Source organism: Psammomys obesus, unplaced genomic scaffold (assembly GCF_907164565.1).
Source record: "Psammomys obesus unplaced genomic scaffold, mPsaObe1.curated_primary_1811, whole genome shotgun sequence".
NCBI lineage: Eukaryota > Metazoa > Chordata > Mammalia > Rodentia > Muridae > Psammomys > Psammomys obesus.
Window position 1 is genome coordinate 24019037 of NW_026596117.1, and position 19661 is coordinate 24038697.

Below are 19661 nucleotides of genomic sequence, written 5' to 3' on the forward strand. Positions count from 1 at the left end.
AGCTGGTCAGCGAGTGTGGCAAGCTCTCTTATGTTCTGACACATCTTGCTGGCCCCGGCCCCTCCCCCTCTCAAAGACGGTCTCACTGTGCAGCCCTGGTTGATGTGAACTCACTGTATACCCACCTGCCTCTGCTCCGAGTGCTGGGATTACAGACATGTGCCACCATGTTTGGGTTTTTTAAAAAAATAGTTTCGGGGCTGGAGAGACGGCTCGGCAGTTAAGAGCACTGGCTGCTCTTCCAGAGGTCCTGAGTTCAATTCCCAGCAACCACATGGTGGCTCACAACCATCTGCAATGGAATCTGATTTCCTCTTCTGGTGAGCATGAAAACAGAGTGTTTGTATACATAAATTAAATAAATAAATCTTTAAAAAAGTAAATAAAGATAATGGCAGGAGCAATGGTGGCTCACACTTTAAAAAAATAGTTTCACTTTTAATTTTGTGTGTCTGTGTGCAGGTGTCCCCTGAAGCTGGCGTTACATGTGCGTGTGAGCTGCCTGATGTGGCGCTAGAACTGGAACTGTCCTGAGGCATGGCCCCTCACGCTGAGCCTTCTCCAGCCCTTTGTTTTGCTCTGCTAAGTTGCCGTGTAGCACTGGCTGTTGTCGAGCTTGGGAGCCTCCTGGTTTGGCCTTGTCCGTGTTTGAGTGCAGGTGTGTGCTACCACGCTGCTCACAGATGTGGTGGAGATAGTTAGGAACACCTGTTTTTTCTCTTAGACTTTTATACATGAGCATTTCTTTTATATCAGTCTGTTCCCTCCTTTCCCTTTGTCTATGTTTAAAATGTTATCATTTATTTATGTGTGTAACGTGTGTGAGTGTTTTGTCTGGGGGTATGGCTGAGCACTGACTGTGTGCCTGGTGCTTGAGGTGGTACCAGAAGAGGATGCTGGCTCCCCAGGGACTGGAGTTACAGACACTTGTGAGCCGGGAATCCAACCCGGGTCCTCCAGAAGAGCAGCCAGCATTCTCACCCACTGAGCTGTCTCTCGAGCCGATCTAACTATAAACTCTTAGAAGGGGGATTATTTATTGTAAACAACAGAGAAGGAACCCTCAGTTCCCTCCACTCCTACAGCATCTTAAAAGGTATTTTTATTTGTATGTGCCCATCAGTATGCATGCATGTGCCTGTCAGCATGCATGGCTGTGCCTGTCACTGTGCATATATGCGCCATCAGCATGCAAGCATGTGCCTGTCAGTGTGCATGGCTGTGCCCTCAGTGTGCAGGCATTCACCCATCAGCATGCATGCATATGCATCCTGCGATGCCTGTGGAGGTCAGGTGGGTGTCGGATCCCTTGGAGTTGGGGTTCCGGGCAGTTGTGCTGGGCATCTGTCGCAGGTCCTGTGTAAGGGCATGAGTGCCCTAAAGCGCTGAGCGCCCATCTCCCTCCTGCTCATTACGGAAAACCCTCCCACCTGTGTTTCCCTGTTCTCTCTGCTCTGATTTTGAGGCTGTTTGTGCAGCGTGGAGAGCTCAGGCTTACTCTTCATTGCAGAGGGACTTACTTGGCTTTCTTAGTTGCTTGGATCTAGGCAGTGTGCATTCATTGTTTGGTTTTGTAAAACATGACAAAAGCAGTGCCTGCTTACCATAAATGGTGCAGAGCAATGCTGTTTAAATGTGATATTTTGGTGTGCTTTCAAGTTTCATTTTAGTTGTGTTTCTCCTAGTTGGGGATGTCTACATCTTACTTTCAGTCTTGAGGTTCCTACCACATACTCTTCCTGACAGATGTGGCCCCTGTCCTCTTAGCACATTTCTACCAACCCACATCTGAGCTCAGCTTCTACCTTCTGCCCCCTCCCTGAGCAGCTCCACGCGATCCCAGCTCCAGCGCCCTATCCTGCTCCTTCAAGGGTTCCTAGCCCTTGCCCTCAGCTTCCCATCTGCCTGGGTCCGCCCCCCCCCCTAAAGATTTGTTTATTTATTTTATATGTATGAGTGCTCTGTCTTCTGCACCTGCACACCAGAAAAGGGTATCAGATCCCAGCATAGATGGTTGTGAGCCAGCATGTGGTTGCTGGGAATTGAACCCAGGACCTCTGGAAGAGCAGCCAGTGCTCTTAACTGCCCATTTCCTTCTCTTTTCTAGCTGGTCACAGTTAGTAGCTGATTCCATCTGCTTCTGGCTCCTTACCTGCTGTAGTTGTGCTGAGCAGATTCCTGGAACTTAAGGAGCTTATTTTCACCACCAGCACCTTCAACAATAGTTTTCCACTCAGCTATTGGTCATAATTCCATTTTTTTTTAGAAGTTTCTGAAGAAGGACGGATGGATGCTGTGAGTTGTTGCACTTCTTTTCCTGCCTAAACAAATTTAAACAAATGTGTGAATGTGTGTGTGAGTCTGTGCACGTGTGTATGCAGGACACAGTGTGAACGTGAAGTTCCAAGGACAGCCATGGAGCCCCCATTCTCTCCTTCGGTTCCCTGTGGTTTCCAGGGCGTGACTCTGCTGCCAGGCTTGTGAGGACCTTTACCCATGGCACCGTCTCGCTCGCTTGAGTTAATGCATTTCTGAAATGCCAGTCCACTGCTTTTGTTTGTTTGTTTGTTTGTTTGTTTGTGTGTTTATTTTGAGACTGGGTTTCACTATGTTATCTCAGCTGTCCTGGAGCTCATAGCAATCTGCCTGCCTCTGTCTCCTGAGCACTGGGATGAAAGGCTTGGGCCACCACATCAAGCTACTGCTTTTATTTTTTGGAAAATAGTTGAGCTGGGTGTAAAATTCTTTATTTTCTTTTTCAACCTTTGTTTTCATGTTCATTTCCTAAAGTCTTTGCTATTGCCTCTCTGACTTCCAGTGTTGAAGTCAACAGATTTCTTTTCATCCTTATAAGTGGACTTTTCTTACTAAATGACAAAAGAAGTTTTAAAAGTTTTAGTTTATCAACTTAACTTTATTAATAAGTTTGCTAAGAGATGTAACATGGTTGCATTCTTATATTATTGTATGTGTGTGCATGCATGTGTGTGCAGTCTTGTGTGTGCATGTGAGTGCATGTGTGTTCGTGTGTGGTATATGTATATGTGGTGTATGTGGTGTGTGTGCACTTGTGTGTGAGTACATGTTCTGTGTGAATGTGTGCGTGTGTGTGCATGGGTGTGGAGAACAGACAATAACTTTGTAGGATGGATTTTCCCTTCCACTTCTGCATGGGTTCTGGGGATAGAACTCAGAGCCATCTCACCAGCTGTCTCTGAGATGTTTCTTACAACTGTTTTTCCTTTCAATTCTGGAGATCAAATACAGGCCAAGGACCGGTGTTCCGTCTTTGAGCTGTGCTGTCCCCTGGCTCAGTTATAACTTTTTTTTCTTGCTGTGGCAAATAGGCTTATGCAAATCTCCTTTATTTGTCTCATATAGGTTTTTAATTCTTTTAAGTTCTTGTTGGTTTCTTATCTATCTATCTATCTATCTATCTATCTATCTATCTATCTATTATTTAATGTTCATGGATGTTTTCCCTGCATGTGCACCATGTGCGTGCCTTGTACCCAAGGAGTTCAGAAGAGGGTGTTGGATCCCCTGGGACTGAAGTTAGAGTTGGTGTGAGCCGCCATGAATGCTGGGACTTGAACCCAGGTTCTTTGCAAGAGCAGCAGTGCTCCCCCGAGCCACCTCTGCAGCTTGCTGATTCTGCCCATGGCTTTAGTCACCCCGGCTTGTTGGTGAGTCTCCTCCGCTGTGAGCTGCAGCCATCATTATTGGGTAGGATGGTTGTAGAAAGTCTCTTAGTAACTTAAGGCCGTCGGTTCCAGCTGGAGCCTTGGTGAGCAATAGTGAGGGCTGGGAAAAGCCTTTGAAAGGGCCCTCATGGGTGCCCTCCTGCGGAGGTGCTGCCCCGCCCTCCAGTGTATTCCCCGTAGCCACTGTCCCCTGCAGGTCCACCTTTCCCCTGCTGTCCACTCATCTGAACACCTGCAGTCGTAGATCTTATAACTTGAATGTAGTGTTATAGACATTTTAAGTGTGTAAGCTCTGAACTAGGTGTATAAGAGATCTGGTCTGAAGGAGGCAGATGGGTTTGTTTCTTTGCCCTTGGAGCCAGTTGTATGCTTTTTCCTATGGAGGACTCCTGTGTGGTTTATTAGACTTCGCAATGATTTCTTTTAAATTAAACTAATTAAATTTCTTTTAAATTTAAATTAAATTAATCCTCCTTACCATTATTATTATTATGTGTGTGTGTGTGTGTTGTGGGTGTGTGCACCATGGCCCACGAGATGGTCAGAGGACAACCTTTGGGAGTTGGTCTTTCCTTGTTCCATGAGTTCTGAGCTTGTCAGGCTTATGTGACAAGTGCTTTTACTTGTGGAGCCATCGTGCTGGCTAATGTTCTGATCAGTAAAATAGAGATAATAAAAGTCCCCTATGATCCGTGGGCAGTAGAGGCGCACACCTTCAATCCTGGAACTCAGGAGGCATCGCCTGACAGTGTCAGAATTTGAATCCAGATTCCCAGGTTCAAAAGGCCAGGAGGTCCTTAGCCTTAACACCGTGGGTCTCCTCAGGCAATCAGCATCTGCTTCTGCCAACTGAATAAAAATCAGTCACTGTAGACACTGGAAATTGTGCGTCTGAATGATTAAAGCGGACTTCCCTATGCTGCTTATGGTCTGCACTGGATCCGGGAGTCAGATTTGGGATGAAAAAGGGTAGGGGGTAAATTTGTTTTTGCTCCGAATAAGGCTGTACATAGCTAAATGGATTTTTCCTTCCCTTTTCCTTCTCTTAAAATGGAGAAGTTAGTTTAGTTTACAGGCCGGGCCCCCTGTGTGCCTGGTGCCGTGTGGCTGTGCACTCATGAACACACGGATGTGTTGAGTGTAGGCCCTGTTCTGCAACCCTCCATCCATCTTCAGCTTCTTGCACGCTTGGTGGTCCCTTCCACACAGCCCCATGAGCCTTGCACATGCCCTGCAAAATAGGGTTGTTGTTTGCAGCCGCCTTTGTAAAAAAATGAAAGGAAGCAGGAGAGAAAAAAGTTTTCCTTAGGGCAGCGACCTTCTGCTGGGTCTCTGCTTTTCCCCCCTGGTGTGAGCCGCTGCTGTCTGGGTTGTTCTTTGTTAGTGGGGTTCTTGGATGGTTGCCGGGTGTGCCTTCTGCTGGGCACACGCTCACCCCAGCGTGGTGGGCCATAGCCAGCGGCTCGTACTGCATGGCAGTAGAGGTGGGCCTCCCCTGGTGGGCGAGCTGGGACGGCTGTACCTTTTTCCACAGTCTGGACAGCCGGAGGAGCCTGTCTCTAAAACCAGAAGGAAGAGCGGAGGAGCAAATTGGGGCAGGTAGAGCCGGGGCATGGGGCTGGAGGGACATGGTTCCTGTGCAGCTGGGAGTCCTAGGATGTGTAGGCGGTCCAGACAGGTCACTGGGGGAAACTCATTCCTGGTTGGTTTATTTGAGCAGGGTTGGCCCCCACCTTGCAGTCTGCCGCCCGGGTGCCCCGGCTGCACAGAGCAACACTTCCCTTGGCATTTCTGAGGCTTCTCAGCAGCCCAGTGAGCCTTTATCTGGTGGGGTGGCACTGGGGTCTCCCAGTCACAGAGCCCAGGGGCAGGGCAGTGACCGCTCTGGACTTGTGTTTTGCAGGCTTTCGGCTTTATGTGCAGGGTGGCCCTGCAAGCGGAGAGGATGAATCACCACCCAGAATGGTTCAACGTGTACAACAAGGTAACTGAGCCTCCGTATTTTGGGATTGAAGACGCTTCCTTATGAATGCACATAAAATGTGATGCTGAGAAGGTATTCTCTCGGACCCCCCTCCCCACCACGTGTTCTTGTTCATCAGTCACATGAGAGCAGGACTATGGTTCTTTATGCTTGTCTTCCAGAAATTGGGACTAGATTAGGCTCCCAAGTTAATCATGGATATCAGCCATGAAGATAAAATTTTTATTTGTATTTTTGTGGAGGGCTGTTTCTTCGGAGGGGTTTATTTCAGTCTCCCTGTGTAACCCTGGCTGGCCTGGAGCTCACTATGAACACTTCCTCTGCCTCTCATTTTGTGGGATTATAGGCATGTGCTGCCATGGCCAGCTTAGTTACCCGAGACCTCCGAGTTTTAATTTAAAAATAATTTATTAAAAGGAGTGTTAGCAGCTCAGTGCAATGGTGCACACTTATAATCCCAGCACTTGGTGAGGCAGAGGCAGGCGAATCTCTGTGAGTTCGAGGCCGGCCTGGTCTACAAAGTGAGTCCAGGACAGCCAAGGCTACACAGAGAAACCCTGTCTAAAAAAAAACAAAAACAAAAATGAAAAACCAAAATCAAATAGAATCAGATAGAATGACCATATGTGTCTTGCTGAAATACATCTCAGAAACTGTCTCTTTGTAGTAAATGTTTATTAAAGTCTTGATCTGCAGAGGGCAGACTGAAAGTTTTAAGGGGTGCCTCGAGAAGAGCCATACCCCCAAGAGTGTCCTGCCTTTACAGTCTCATCAGCCAGGTATCTGTCCAGATTTCTCTGAGGGGTTGTAAGTCATCTTTGAGAACAGAGAATTCTGCTTTGTGATTTAAAAAGAAACAATTCCTAATAGACCAGTTCCAGGGAGACCTTCTCCTTCCTGTGGGTTTCTCTTTGCCCCCATCTGGTAACCTGCTTTTCTACCTCCCTCACCTGCCGCCTGCTAGGTCTGCTTGCCCTTTCCTGGTGGCCTGGACAGAGTTGGTGGAGTTACAGTTCTGGAAGTTAAAATGCAACTTCCATCTCTGCTTCCCCCCTGCCCACCCCAGAAGCAAGGTTTTCTGAGCTGCTGGCTCACTCCCCTCCCACTCCGGGAGCCACTCCTTCATGGGTGGCTATTGCACCCAGCCTGGTATAGCCTGTGCCCCAAGCTCTATGGGTGTGGGAAACCCAGTGTTTTATGGTGTAGCCTGTGCCCCAAGCTCTATGGGTGTGGGAAACGCAGTGTTTTATTCATACCGTAGTACTTTCTAAATCCCCTAACCCCCAGTTTTCAGATATGAATGTTGAGAAAAAGGTTGATTTCTAAAGCTCCCGGGGAGAAATCCCACAGGTCTCTGCTCAGATCTGAAAGGCTGCTTTTCCCTTCACAGGTGCAGATAACGCTCACCTCACATGACTGTGGAGGCCTGAGCAGGCGTGACGTGAAGCTGGCCCAGTTCATCGAGAAAGCTGCTGCTCCTCTGTGATCTCTTTCAGAGTGCGCGCAAAGATCCAACAGCCGGCTTGCAGTGCTTTTTCAAGGCCATTTACGTGAATAAACTAAGTCAAAAATTAGTCTGTTTTGACATTTTTGTGTGATTGATGCTTACGTACAGAATGATTTGAACCCAAGCCTGAGTTATTCTTCATTAGTCAAAGATATCTGGTTAACCAACCTGAGTTATTACGTAAAAATTGAAAACGGGAGCTGGGCACGGTGCCGCACACCTGTAATCCCAGCGCTTGAGAGGCAGAGGCAGGCGGATTGCTGTGAGTTCGAGGCCAGCCTGGTCTACAAATCTAGTCCAACGCTACACAGAGAAACCCTGTCTCAAAAATAAAAAGAGAAAAAATGAAAAGAGAAAGAATGTGTGTGCGTGTCTTTGTGTGAATACGCGCATGTGAGTATGGAAGTGCAGGATACCCCTGGGGCTACAGTTACCGGCAGTTGTGAGCAATCTTTCCACACCCAACCTGGGTTGTTATATTACTATTTTCAAAGAAATGCAATTTTACTCTTTTCTAGACAGGGTCTCACTATGTAGCTAGGCTGGCTTTCTGTTTTCCAGAGAGTCCAGACTGGCCTAGAGAAGACCTTGGAATTTTGTTTTTAGATTGATTTTATGTGTATGAGGTTTTACTTGCATGTACGTCTGTGCAGCACGTGCGTGCCTGGTGCCTGTGGAGGTCAGAAGAGGGCCAGTACCCTGGAACTGGAGCTGTGGATAGCTGTGAGCTGCCACGTGGGTGCTGGGAACTGAACCTGGGTCCTCTGCAGGACCCAGAGCAGCAGGTACTAACCGCTGAGCCATCTCTCCAGCCCTCAAATGGCCAGAATGGGGATAGGGGAATGTTTACATTTTGTCAGCCAGGAGCTGCAGAGCAGGACTTTGGAAGACAGAGTAGGAGGATGGTAGGAGGGGTGTCCTCATTCTGAAGATGTGTTTATGAAGTGATTCTCACAAAGCTGAACTTGTTTTGGGTTTAGCCACTTTGCCCCCTGAGTGATTCATTTTATTACAAAAGTTTCAAAAATTGGCTGACCTGTCTTGGTTATGTTTTCCATGTTAGGCAAGGGGTGGCAGGGGAGGGTAAGTGTATTATCCATGGCTTCTGGTAACATGTGGCCGTTCAAGGACTCCCTGTCTTCATGGTGTCCACCTGCTCGTTACTGAACTTCAGGAGCTGAGGAAGAACTGAGATTTATATATTTTCACAACTTTTGTGTTGTTACCAGTGGGCTGAGTCCACAGACTTAGTCTCTAACAAAGAACATCTTTATCAGAACCTCACTTCACAAAAAAACCCCCGACTGTCCCACCCCTGCCGCTCCTGCCTGAACTAACCGAATGAACCTAGGAACCTGTGTAGTCACGTGATTGGGGACCAAGCTCTCCCAGCTAGTTCCTGGCGGCTTCATGTCAGCCAGTGCCCTAGTCATCTTCTCACTGAATAAATGTCCTAGAGAAGGCAGTGAAAGGGAGGAGGAGGGTTTGCTGTGGCTCATGCTTTGAGGACGAGGCCCATTGTGGCAGGGGAAGGTGGCAGCGGGTGTGTAAACGGGTCTCGTCGTGGCTGCCATCAGGAGGCCTATGGGACAGGGTTGCCTGCACTTAGGGTGGCCTCCTCAGTCAAAACCTCTGTAAAGGCCCCATAGACATCCAGAGCTGCGTCCCCTAGGTGATCCTACATCTAGGCAGCCTGATATGTTGGGGAGCGTACCATCCCCCCATTTTCTTTTAAAGTAGTTTCAGATTAGTTCCAATGTCCTGCTTATTGTTTGCTGGCTTTTGTCTGCATTTACAAGATGGCATCTTCTATATCTTGGGCTCACCTCCTTCTTTCATTAAGAACTTTATTTTTAATCTGCGTGTATGTGCCGGCCTGAGTTTTGTGTGCCGCACGCATGCAGGTGCTCAGAGAGTCAGGAATGCAATGGGTACATTTAAACTGGGGTTACCGATGGTTGTGAGCCACCAAACATGGATTCTGGGAAGTAAACCTAGGTCTTCTGCAAGAACTGTAAGGACTCTTAGCCACCGAGCCACCTCTCCAGAGGAATGGGGTTTTCACATGCCATCTTTATACGTGTTCTACTTGGTGGGAACATGAAACTTGGGGTAACCTAGTCTGTGTTCCTGTGTCATGGTCACACAAAATGGCTCCATAAGAAATTATCTCTTGTTTTCTTTCTAAGGTGAGGTCTGTTTCTGCATTGACAAATATTACAATTAAGAAGTAAAAAGGAGGAGGAGGAAAGGACAAAAGACAGAATTAGAAGAGGAGCCTTTGGAGCGCGTGGCTGGGAAAGCATGCTTGCTGGGCTGTGGGCACAGAGGCAGGCAGATCTTTGATTGAGGCCAGCCTGGTCTACAGAGGGAATTCCAGGACAGCCAGGGCTGCACAGAGAAACCCTGATAGCAAATTGGAGGGAAGATAAAAGCACAGTCCTAAAGCCTAACCAGCAGCACACAAAGACCATCGTGAGAGATCTCTGTAAAGACAAATTCAACAAGAGGAACTTAGAACGCTGAGAGGGTGGCTGGCTGGCATCCATGTGCTGAGCAGAGGAAGGAGAAGTTCTCAGATCCCGTTGGCTCTGGAGCAGTGGCTCTTAGCCCTGCTGCTGCAGCTCCTCATGGAGTGGTGACTCCTCAGTGCAAAATTATTTCCGCTGATGCTTCCTAATTGGAATTTTGGTAGTGCTTATGAATGGTGACATAAATATCTGTTTTCCAGAGGGCTTAGGTGACCCCTGTGGAAGGAGTGAAGACCCACAGGTTGAGAACCATGGCTTCCGCTGATTGCATAGGGTACCGTGTGGGTGAGGGGAGAGTGGAAGCCTTGGTTCCTGGGCTTTGTGGTGTGTGCTGTGGGAGGTGGTGAAGTCCTCTCCTGGCAGTTCCTTGGACCCCTGCACTCCCTCTTGACCTCTTCTAGTCGTGCGGGTCTGGTGAGTGAGGAGCATCTCTTTACTGGCAGTTACCAAAATGCTTCCTAGAAGTTTTTTGTGATGGTTTAATCCACAGATAATGGGATGGAGCTAGGTGTGTGGTAAACTCCTACAATCCCAGCACACAGCAGTGAGGAAGAGTGGGGGTGGTAGGATAGGAGTTCATGGGAACGTCTTCTACCCATGAAGTTTGGGACCAGCCTGGGCTACATCAGACTCTGTGCCAGAAAACCAGTTTTAAACATTTTATCTTTACAAGACACGGTGCAAGACCTGGCTCATGTATATATTGTGCATTTGTCAGCTTGGGCCATGTGCTATCTTCATCTCCCTTATCATTTGTGGCCACATGATTTGAGTCCTCTCTTCTATTTTTATTATACGACATAATATTGTTGATTATAATCACCAGGACGTATTTCTTTTGGGCAGCGTATAGATGCTATTTCCCAATTAAGTGTGCTAGATGTTTGTGAGTATTTTCTTCCAGCAGTAGATATGGACATGTGTTTTAGAATACTAAGGCCTGGCAGGGATGGAGTGCTTGCTGAACACACAAGGTTGGGGTCTGTTGTGGAAGTTTTGGTTATGCTGTGAGAGGGTGCGGGATCCTTGTCAGCTGGAACTTGCCTTGTGCGTGTGTATGTGTGTGTATGTGGGGTTTGCCAGCTGAAGAACATCCTGGTGTGGACTCTGAGAAGGTATAAATGGGAGCCCAGAGAAAGAGAAGGCTTTGCTTCGAGATGCTCCTAGAGAGAAATGCTTTGGAAAACGCTTCAAGGAGGCTGTTGCTGCCCATGTAGTTGCTGCTGGTCTTTGTTGCTGCCTTTGTTATTGCTGGATTCCTGGACTGATGGACTGCAGGATTGCTGCATTGCTGGATTGCTGGATTGCTGGATTGCTGGATTGCTGGTTTGCTGGAACGCTGGATTGCTGGAACGCTGGAATGCTGGACTGCTAGATATTCTGATGATGATGAAGAGTGGAATTACTCCCAAGGAACTACATCTAAAGAGGTCTACATCTGTCCCAATGGCCTTCTTCTCTTCTACCTAGGATTGGAGGGGGTTTGGAAGGGAGGTAAGAGGCTTAAGGAACCCCAAATAAAGTAGGATTAAAAATAAAATCAAAGCCTACACGGTTCCACATCTAACGATGCAAACAATAGAGAACAAAGACTGTTAGGGACAGCAGAAATGGGGGGTGGCCACCCCATCTTCTTAAAGCTCAAGAACTTATGTTTTCAGGAAATCGACTAACTCAGTGACAAAACATTTACTATTAAACAGCAATCCAGATCTGTGTCCTGTCTTGCCTCAAAAAAAAAAAAAAATTACTTTTGAAGGTTGAACAGAGCTAAATCCCTGCAGCTCTTGCACTTAAAAAACATCTGTGGTTCTTGGGCTCTTTTTTCACACCCTAAGTTTCATGACTATCATTTGAACCAAGCAACTGGCATCTTTGGGAGTTCAACTGTGCTGGTTTGCGAGGTCTTCCCAGCTGGGTTTGTTGACCGTTGGCATCCCTAGAAAGGAGGATGGGGCGGGTCACGGGACCCTTACCTGAGTATCCAGACATTCCATACCACACGTTTATGAAGTCGTGCCCTAATTGCTTGTGGCAGGGCTACTGTATACAGGCTGGTGGGGGTTAGAGGAGGGTGCCTCCGTTCATGTAGCAATGGGAGAGCAATGATTCCTGCTTTCAAGACTTTCCAGTGTGGCCTTTGAGAGAGAGCACCCACACTCTTGTTTGTAACCCTTTATCTGTGCTCTATAGATAAGCCCGAGAGACCCATTGATTCCCGGGAGTGAACTTTGGTGCAACCTTCCCTGGATTTGTCCTTAGGACCTTAGACACTGTATATATTATCCTCAGGAAAGGAATTTCGGTAGTCAGATCACAAGCCTCCAAATAGTGAGCCCTGGGATTCTGCCTTCTCTGTTCTGACTTCCGTGGGCTTTGTGTCCATTGCCTAACCTGTTACAATCTTCCTTTCCTTCTGGGTGTCTCTGGTGCTGGCTGTGGATGTGTTCTGTCCCTCAGAAACTCAGAAAAGTGAATCTTTGTCTCACAAGATGCTCAACATGTCTTACCATTTTATTCAAGGACTTTGTCTGCCCGAGGGGTAGACGAGGGGTACGAACCGGGAAGGCCCTCGCATGTCTGAGGTTGCCCTGCTCTCCCTGTTGTAGGTTCTCGCTCTCTCTGAGACACCCCCCCACCTTCAGAAGAGGGACTTGCAAGTGGGTGGGCCACACTCAGGGCTCCCTCACTACTGAGGAACTGCTGGAATGCCCACGAGTGACCTCATAAAGCAGAGAATCCTCTCCAGGGTGCCCCTCTGCTGCCTCTTAGAACCCAGATGCCAAGGAAATCCTTAGGCAGACAGTTTTGCTCGTGTGATAAAAGTGAGGAATCAAAACAGCAATTTGGAAAATGTCTGAGTTCTTACACATCCCAGTAAGAACTGTCTCTAGCTCGCTGTTCGGCACAGCATCAGAGGTGGTGTATGCGAGATTCAAGAAAATTAAGTGAGTGTCCTTTCCCTCCTTAGGAAGGGAAAGCAGCGTGGGGACAGGGCACCAGAGCTCTCCTAGCCTCTTCCACAGGGACTTGTCTGGACCCCAAGGTAGAAGAGCACGGCTCAGACACACAAGTCTCTCTGGAGGGTGGCGAGAGGACTAAGGGTGGGGGTGGCACATTTGCTGTTCACCTGGAGTCTGAATTTGAACCAGTGCTGTTTTTCTAATAGATAATTTTTTGGGTTTTTGTTGTTGTTGTTTTGTTTTGTTTTTTTGAGACAGGGCTTCTCTGTGTAGCCCTGGCTGTCCTGGAACTCGATCTGTAGAGCAGGCTGGCCTCAAACTCATGGAGATCCTCCTACCTCTGCCTCCCAAGTGCTGGGATTAAAGGAGTGCTCCACCACCGCCTGGCTAGTATTAGACAGAAGAAGGGTTGTTGGTGGTGGTGTTTTTGGTTTGTTTTCACTGTGTGTGTTTTATGTGAGTGTCTGCATGTATGTGTGTCCACCACCTGAGTGCTTCTGTGGTGACACAGAGGCCGGAAGGTGCTTCGGCTTCCCCTGTGCTCTGTGTCCTAAGATGAAGGCCTTGCCACATCACAGGTTTAAATGATATTCCTGCCTCCACTTCCTGAGTATGCTTGGGACCGAAGGTGCAGGACACCGCACACAGTCAAATTTGGTATATATATATTTTACCAGTGAGAGAATGAATTAATTTGTTACAGACAGTAGGAAAAACATATTACTTTTAAGAAAACTTTCACAGCTCAGATCAATGTAAATAAGTAAGAAAGAGAATGCCAGTGGCCTCAGTGCTCAGAGCAGACATTGTCCTTACACGGCCATGGCTCCCGCTCAGTTTTCCCCACCTGGTCCTGTTTGTGCACGAATGAAATCTTTTTCGAGATGACATGTCTTTGCTTATTCTCCACAAGATCGTAATTGATTTTCCAAGCCAGAAATGCAAGATTTCCAAGGAAATGCACAGATATACTTTATTTAGGATTGGTATTTAGGATGTTCCACACTTACTTGACCAGTCTTTTGAAAGATCATCTGTTTGTTTTTACATGTGGGGCACACACGAGCCTTGACACCTGTGTGGAGGTCAGAGGACAACTTTTGGGATCCACCACGTGGGTCCTGGGGATTGAACTCATGAGTGAGATACCAGCCTGGAGCTGGTCCTTTCTGTTAGGTCTCCGATTGTTTTCAAGTTCTGGTCGCTGTAAACAGTCCTGGGAGCACATGTGGAGCGACAGTCACTGAATCACTGCATGTATTTCAGGGCGTGTTCTTCTGGGCTAGAGTCTCGGTGGGAGGACATGGACAGTTCTAGTTTTTTTTTTGTTGTTGTTTGTTTTGTTTTGCTGAAATCAAAACCATCCAGGGTAGGTTTCCCTGTCCCTTAAGAGTGTCCCATCACATCTCACTTTTGCCGGGAATGATTTTGTAAGCAAAACATCAAGGTGTTACTTTATAACTCTCTGACACCATTTGTAACTGTCATGAGTTGGCTGTGTGTGCCTTTTCTCTCAGGGTGTTTGACTTTTTACCACAGATTTGTAAGGTGTGTGTGTGTGTGTGTGTGTTTCTTTCTTACCAGTTTTTCCTATGACACTAAACGGACTTAGGCATGTTCCTACTGTGTTCCTGGCATTTATTGTGTGGGCTGATGACAATTCATGAAGTTAAGTGGAGAGGATGTTCCCTTGGCCTGTGACGTGGTGAGCGCTGTTTCTCAGGAGTCCAGGGAGAGGGGCCTGGCGGGGACAGGCTGTTCTGACCATCTGTGTCTCCCTGGGCACTCTGTTTTTGAGCCTCTGTATACTTCCCTTCGTAGTGTGAGAACAACGCTTCAGTCCCAAGAGGGTGCAGTTGAGTGGGACTCAAGCTGCCCTGTGCTGAGCACATCTCTCATCCATCCCTGACAGGAGGAGGGATCCAGAGTGCCAGGCTTACATCAGGAAGGTTGTGAGGAGTCCCTTCTTCCAGATCCTGATGATCAGCACCGTGGCCACCAATGCCTTTTTCATGGTCCTGGGGACTGACTATCACATAAGGTACAAATTGTTCAGACTCTTTGAGGTGAGCAGAAAGATGCTTTTATCCTTACTCTACCTGCTTTATTTCTGAAAATGTTAAAATATTTCAAAGGCATTTTGCGGCAAGAAATTTTCTCTAGAAACGGTTGTAAAGACCTCTGACCTCTACCGTGGCGTCAGAGAGCGGCGGAAGAAGCAGGGGCGATGTGGCAACATTTCTCTCTTACTCAGAAACAGAGATGTCACACCCGAGTCTCACGGGCAGCCTTTCCAATGAAATTAGTGTCAGTCCCTGTGGGAAGGAAGCAGAGGGGGGCTTGGGGAGGGTGCGCTGGGCTGAGGTGAGGCCAACAGTGAACAAGTACAGAAAGTTCTCTGTCACCTCTAAAGGGGCTGGATTGCTCCACCCCCAGGAGCTTGCAGACCTGAGCAGGTAGGGCTCCCTCCAAAGGGCTGAGTGCCTAGGAAAGCTGGGGTAAGATTTAGCAAGCTGGAGATGAAGAGATTTAAAAAAAAATGACAGGGTTCAGATAAAACAAAAGGAAATAGAACCCAAGCAGTCCCTAAAATGGAGCTGCTGATTTTTTCCCCCAAGACAGGGTTTCTCTGTAGCCCTGGCTGCCCTTGAACTCATTCTGTAGATGAGGCTGCCTTCTAACAGAAATCCGCCTGTTTCTGCTTTACCACTGCCTGGCAAAGCATGGTGAAGTTACAAGCATGCTTTCTTGTGCTAGGAACATGAATTTAGCATGAACACCACAACAGAAAAGGATGAAAGTAAAATACTTCACATTGTTATAACAAAATAGAACAAGGCAGAATCTGATCCATATAGGCAATGAGATTCTACTGTGAAGCTCAGTCTACAAAACTGGAGAAACAGCATTGTCCAACCCTGGAGCTCAGCCTTGATGGAAATGGTCCGAGGTGTAGGAAGGCCTGGAAGCAAGGTGACAATACCCAGGAAACAACTAGAAACCAAACCAAACCATTTTAAAAATGAAGGCTAACATAGATCAAGCAGTCAAATATACAGATGGTAGCTTGAATTAAATGGAGAAATTAAAAAAAAATACTCATTAAAAATGTAAGTGATAAAAAAAGGCTGAAGCCTGGGGATTGAGGAGTAGGCCCTGGACAAGGGTGATAGAATTCTTGTGTTTCAAATACCTAGGGATCAGAATGCTGAAAATCTAAATCCAAGAAAAAGCACCTCAACTTCTGTAGCTGGAAGGGTGCATATTGCATCCTGAGTATGGACTCAGCCAGGACACTAAGGTGTCTATGGGAGTGAAGCGATTTGGCTCCAGAGCAAATCATTGGGTGAAGAGGAAGCTTACCACCAGCCTTCTCTGTAGCCCATGCTCTCTGCTCAAAGACAGTGGAGTGACACACTCAACTTCCCTCAGGAAGGAAAGCGTGAGCCAAGAATATCAGGCGGATGGGAGGGACTCGCCTTCATAAAAGGCGCAAACTCACTGATGTGCAGAAATGGGGGTGGGGTGGGGTGTGCTTCCCTGCCCTCTGTCAGGATTCACTTAAGGAGAAGGTGCATGTTTATCCTATCTTATCGGTCTATATAAGTGAGTATATACCATGTGTGTCTTTCTGCTCATGGGATATCTCACTCAGGATGATCTTTTCTAGATCCCACCATTTGCCTGCAAATTTCATGATTTCCTTGTTTTTTAAGTGCTGAGTAGTATTCCATTGCTATAAGATGGATAAACGTACTAAAATATGTGCCCCTAAAGAAGATAAACAAGAAAGAGGACCCGGAGTAAGATGATCAATCCCCACTTAGAAAGACAAATGGGATGGACAGGGGAAGTAGGAGAAAACAAGTAACAGGACAGAAGCCTACCGCAGAGGGCCTCTGAAAGACTCTACCTAGCAGTGTATCAAAGTAGATACAAAGACTTATAACCAAACCTTGAATACAGAGAATCATATGAAAGAAGGCGGAGTTAGTATGACCTAGAAAGGACAGGAGCTTCAGAAGGACAAAATATATCAGGGAACAGGGGCGCTCTATGAGACTGTTTCTCCAACCAAGGACCATGTATGGTCCTAGAACCCCTGCTCAGATGTAGCCCATGGTAGCTCAGTAACCAAGTGGGTTCCCTAGTAAGGGGAATAGCAACTATTTCTGACATGAACTCAATGACTGGCTCCTTTACCTCTCCCCACCCCCAAGGGAGGAGCAGTCTTGCTAGGCCACAGAGGAGGACATGGCAGCCAGTCCTGGAGATACCTGATAAGCTAGGGTCTGTTGGAAGGGGAGGAGGACCTCCCCTAGCAGTGGACTTGGAAAGGGGCAGGGAGGAGATGAGGAGGGAGGGTGGGGTAGAGAGGGAATGAGGGAGGAGGCTACGGCTGGGATACAAAGTAAACATCCTGTGATTAATATAACAATAAAATTAAAATTAAATTTTTTTTTAAAAAAAAGTAGAGATAATAGATATTTGTATTATGGAATTCTCAAAAAATAAAGAACATTTTAAGATAAAAAACACGGCCTTGAAAGTTTTTGTGTCAGCTCTCCCAGTTGTCATGCTGCAGCCTTAGGTCAAAGAACACGCTCATCACGTGCTGACTGTTTTCTCCTGTGAAAGGCCGACCAGCACTCATTCTACATACCGCTGTACCGAAGTCCCTCCTCCCCATGCTCATCACCAGAAGCCCCCAGCTGGCTACACCTTCTTTTTTTTTCTTTTATCCCTAATCATGCCCCTAGACAAATGTATATATATCTTCCTTTCCCCTCTAATTCCCTCCATATCCCTCCTGACATGCCTCTACCAAAATTTCATCTCCTTTTCTTTTTTCTTTTTCTTTTTCTTTTTCTTTTTCTTTTGGGTGGCCTGCTGAGTCTGGTTAGTGTGTAAGAGCTTGCAGCACCTGCTTGCCCTCTGAAAGCTGGCCAGCAGGAGGGCATTTCTTGGTTGGCTTGAGGTGGTTTCTGTATGTCCCGTGCCTTCTCTGAGGCTGCCAGCTTTCTGCTGAAAGAGTGTGTGCAGGGTCCTCCTGTGTGGACCCGTGTTTAATAGTCACCGTAGTCGTGACGCACATAGTAGGGTTATTTGTGATAAAGCACACGAGTAATTATGGAAAGTTTCCCTTCTGTTCTTTCAGGGGGAGGGAGGAGGATGCAAACAGTAGGCAAGCCAAGCCGACTCAGCTGTGACGTGTTCTTGGCGCCGTTGACGTGACCCTGAAACTGGAGCTTCTCAGAGAAGTAGCTGATTCAGGAGGTAGACTGGAGGCAGGAAGATTTGGTCATCTCCCCTGCAAGGAAGTTGTCCATTTACTGTGCTCATAGTGAAAGGATGCGGGAGATAATCTGGGGACACTTCTGCTGGCCGAGGATGAGACAGCATGAAGTCTAAGGACAATAAGTACCATGGTTAGCACTAAATCCTCACAGATGGAGGTGAGGCCAAGGAGGCAAGGAACTATGTCTAACTCTCGAGATGTTTGTTACAGGAAAAATTCAAGCTTTACTGGTGTTTCTGCTATGAACCCTGACCTTAAGAAGTGATCTACTGTGTGGCTACTCATTCTACAGTTCCTAACATTTTTTTTTTTTTTTTGCTGTTTTATTTTTGTTTGTTTGTTGTTTGTTATGAGACGTGTTTGTGCTCTGGAGCCCAGGTTGGCTCCAAACTTGTGATTCTTTGGCCTCAGCCTCCCAAGTATTCGATTCACACCACACATGATATTTCTCTAGTGTGTTCCTGTTGATCCATTAGACAGGAATCAGGGATCTGGGCATCTCACAAGCATCAACACGAAAACAGCGGACACAATGTGCCCACTATGGAAGGAGAGCGCCTGCAGCCTGTGCCTGGGAGAAACCTGTATCTTTCAGTTTTTTGGAAACATCTGCCTACTTGCCAAGAAACAGGGAGGGGCATACCGCAAAATGCAGACTGGAATGTTCTTCAGTCACACTTCTTGGGTTTTTTTTTTTTTTTAAAGGTTTATTTGTTTATGTGTATGTCTCTGTGTGCATATCTATACACATGCTGACACCCATGGAGGCCAGAAAAGCGTATCAGATCCCTGGATCTGGAGTGACAGTTTTGAGCCACCTGATGTTGTTGTTGGTGCTGGGAAATGAACTTGGGTCCTCTGCAAGTGCTCCAAACTGGTGATCCATCTCACAGTGCTTGGAGTCCTTGCCCGATAAAAACAAGACAAAACAGAACAAAACAAAAAACATGAACACACAGCTACAGCCACCTGATTTATTACAGCGAGGACACCTGATGGAGAAGAGATAGCTGTTGTACTTAAAAAAAAAACACACAACAACTTTATATATATATATATATATATATATATATATATATATATATATATATAAAGACATATATATATATATATGTCTTCCTGTCCTGACCCCAAACCCTTCCAATACCCCAACACCAGATAAAAGAGAGAAAGGGTTAGTGGGAGAAGGGGAGCAGCCTTGTTCTTTTTTTGGAGCAACCCCCCCCCCAACACTCTCTGGGCTCTGGCCTTTATTTTCTCTCCAGAGTCCCCAGGTTTAAACTATCTGCAGCTGACAAAGAGCTCCTCTCAGAGTCCACATGAGGCTCTGGACCATCTGAATCAGCCCTCCATCCCAGATCTGGGATTAAAACAAAAATATGTTTATATCCACAACAGCATCTTTATCAAATGGTAGGGGTTGGGAAGACAGCCCAGTGGGTAAAACACTTACCATGCAAGAGTGAGGGCTAGAGTTTGTAACCCCGGCATCTACACGAATGCTGGGCAGGTGTAGTGGCTTGCCTGAAGTCCCAGTAATTAGGAACAGAGACAGGGGATGCCTGGAGCAAGATGGCCACTTAGACTAGTTGAATCAAACTCTTATTTAATATATAAGGTCGCTCTACACACACACACACACACACACACACACACACACACACACACACACA

At 46.9% G+C, this 19661-nt stretch overlaps 2 protein-coding genes across 2 annotated transcripts in view; both read left to right on the forward strand.

Moving 5' to 3' along the window:
- Positions 1–7262, forward strand: part of Pcbd2 (pterin-4 alpha-carbinolamine dehydratase 2) — a 50173-nt gene extending 42911 nt beyond the window's left edge. Inside the window, exons 3-4 of the mRNA XM_055629328.1 lie at positions 5608–5688; positions 7079–7262. Coding sequence (XP_055485303.1) covers positions 5608–5688; positions 7079–7174 — 177 coding nt within the window. The 3' untranslated portion in view covers positions 7175–7262. The remainder of the gene's footprint in view (positions 1–5607; positions 5689–7078) is intronic.
- Positions 7263–12579: 5317 nt separating this feature from the next.
- The window catches only part of Catsper3 (cation channel sperm associated 3), a 23069-nt gene continuing 15987 nt past the window's right edge, over positions 12580–19661 (forward strand). Inside the window, exons 1-2 of the mRNA XM_055629185.1 lie at positions 12580–12674; positions 14602–14755. Of these exons, the coding sequence (XP_055485160.1) occupies positions 12580–12674; positions 14602–14755 (249 nt within the window). The remainder of the gene's footprint in view (positions 12675–14601; positions 14756–19661) is intronic.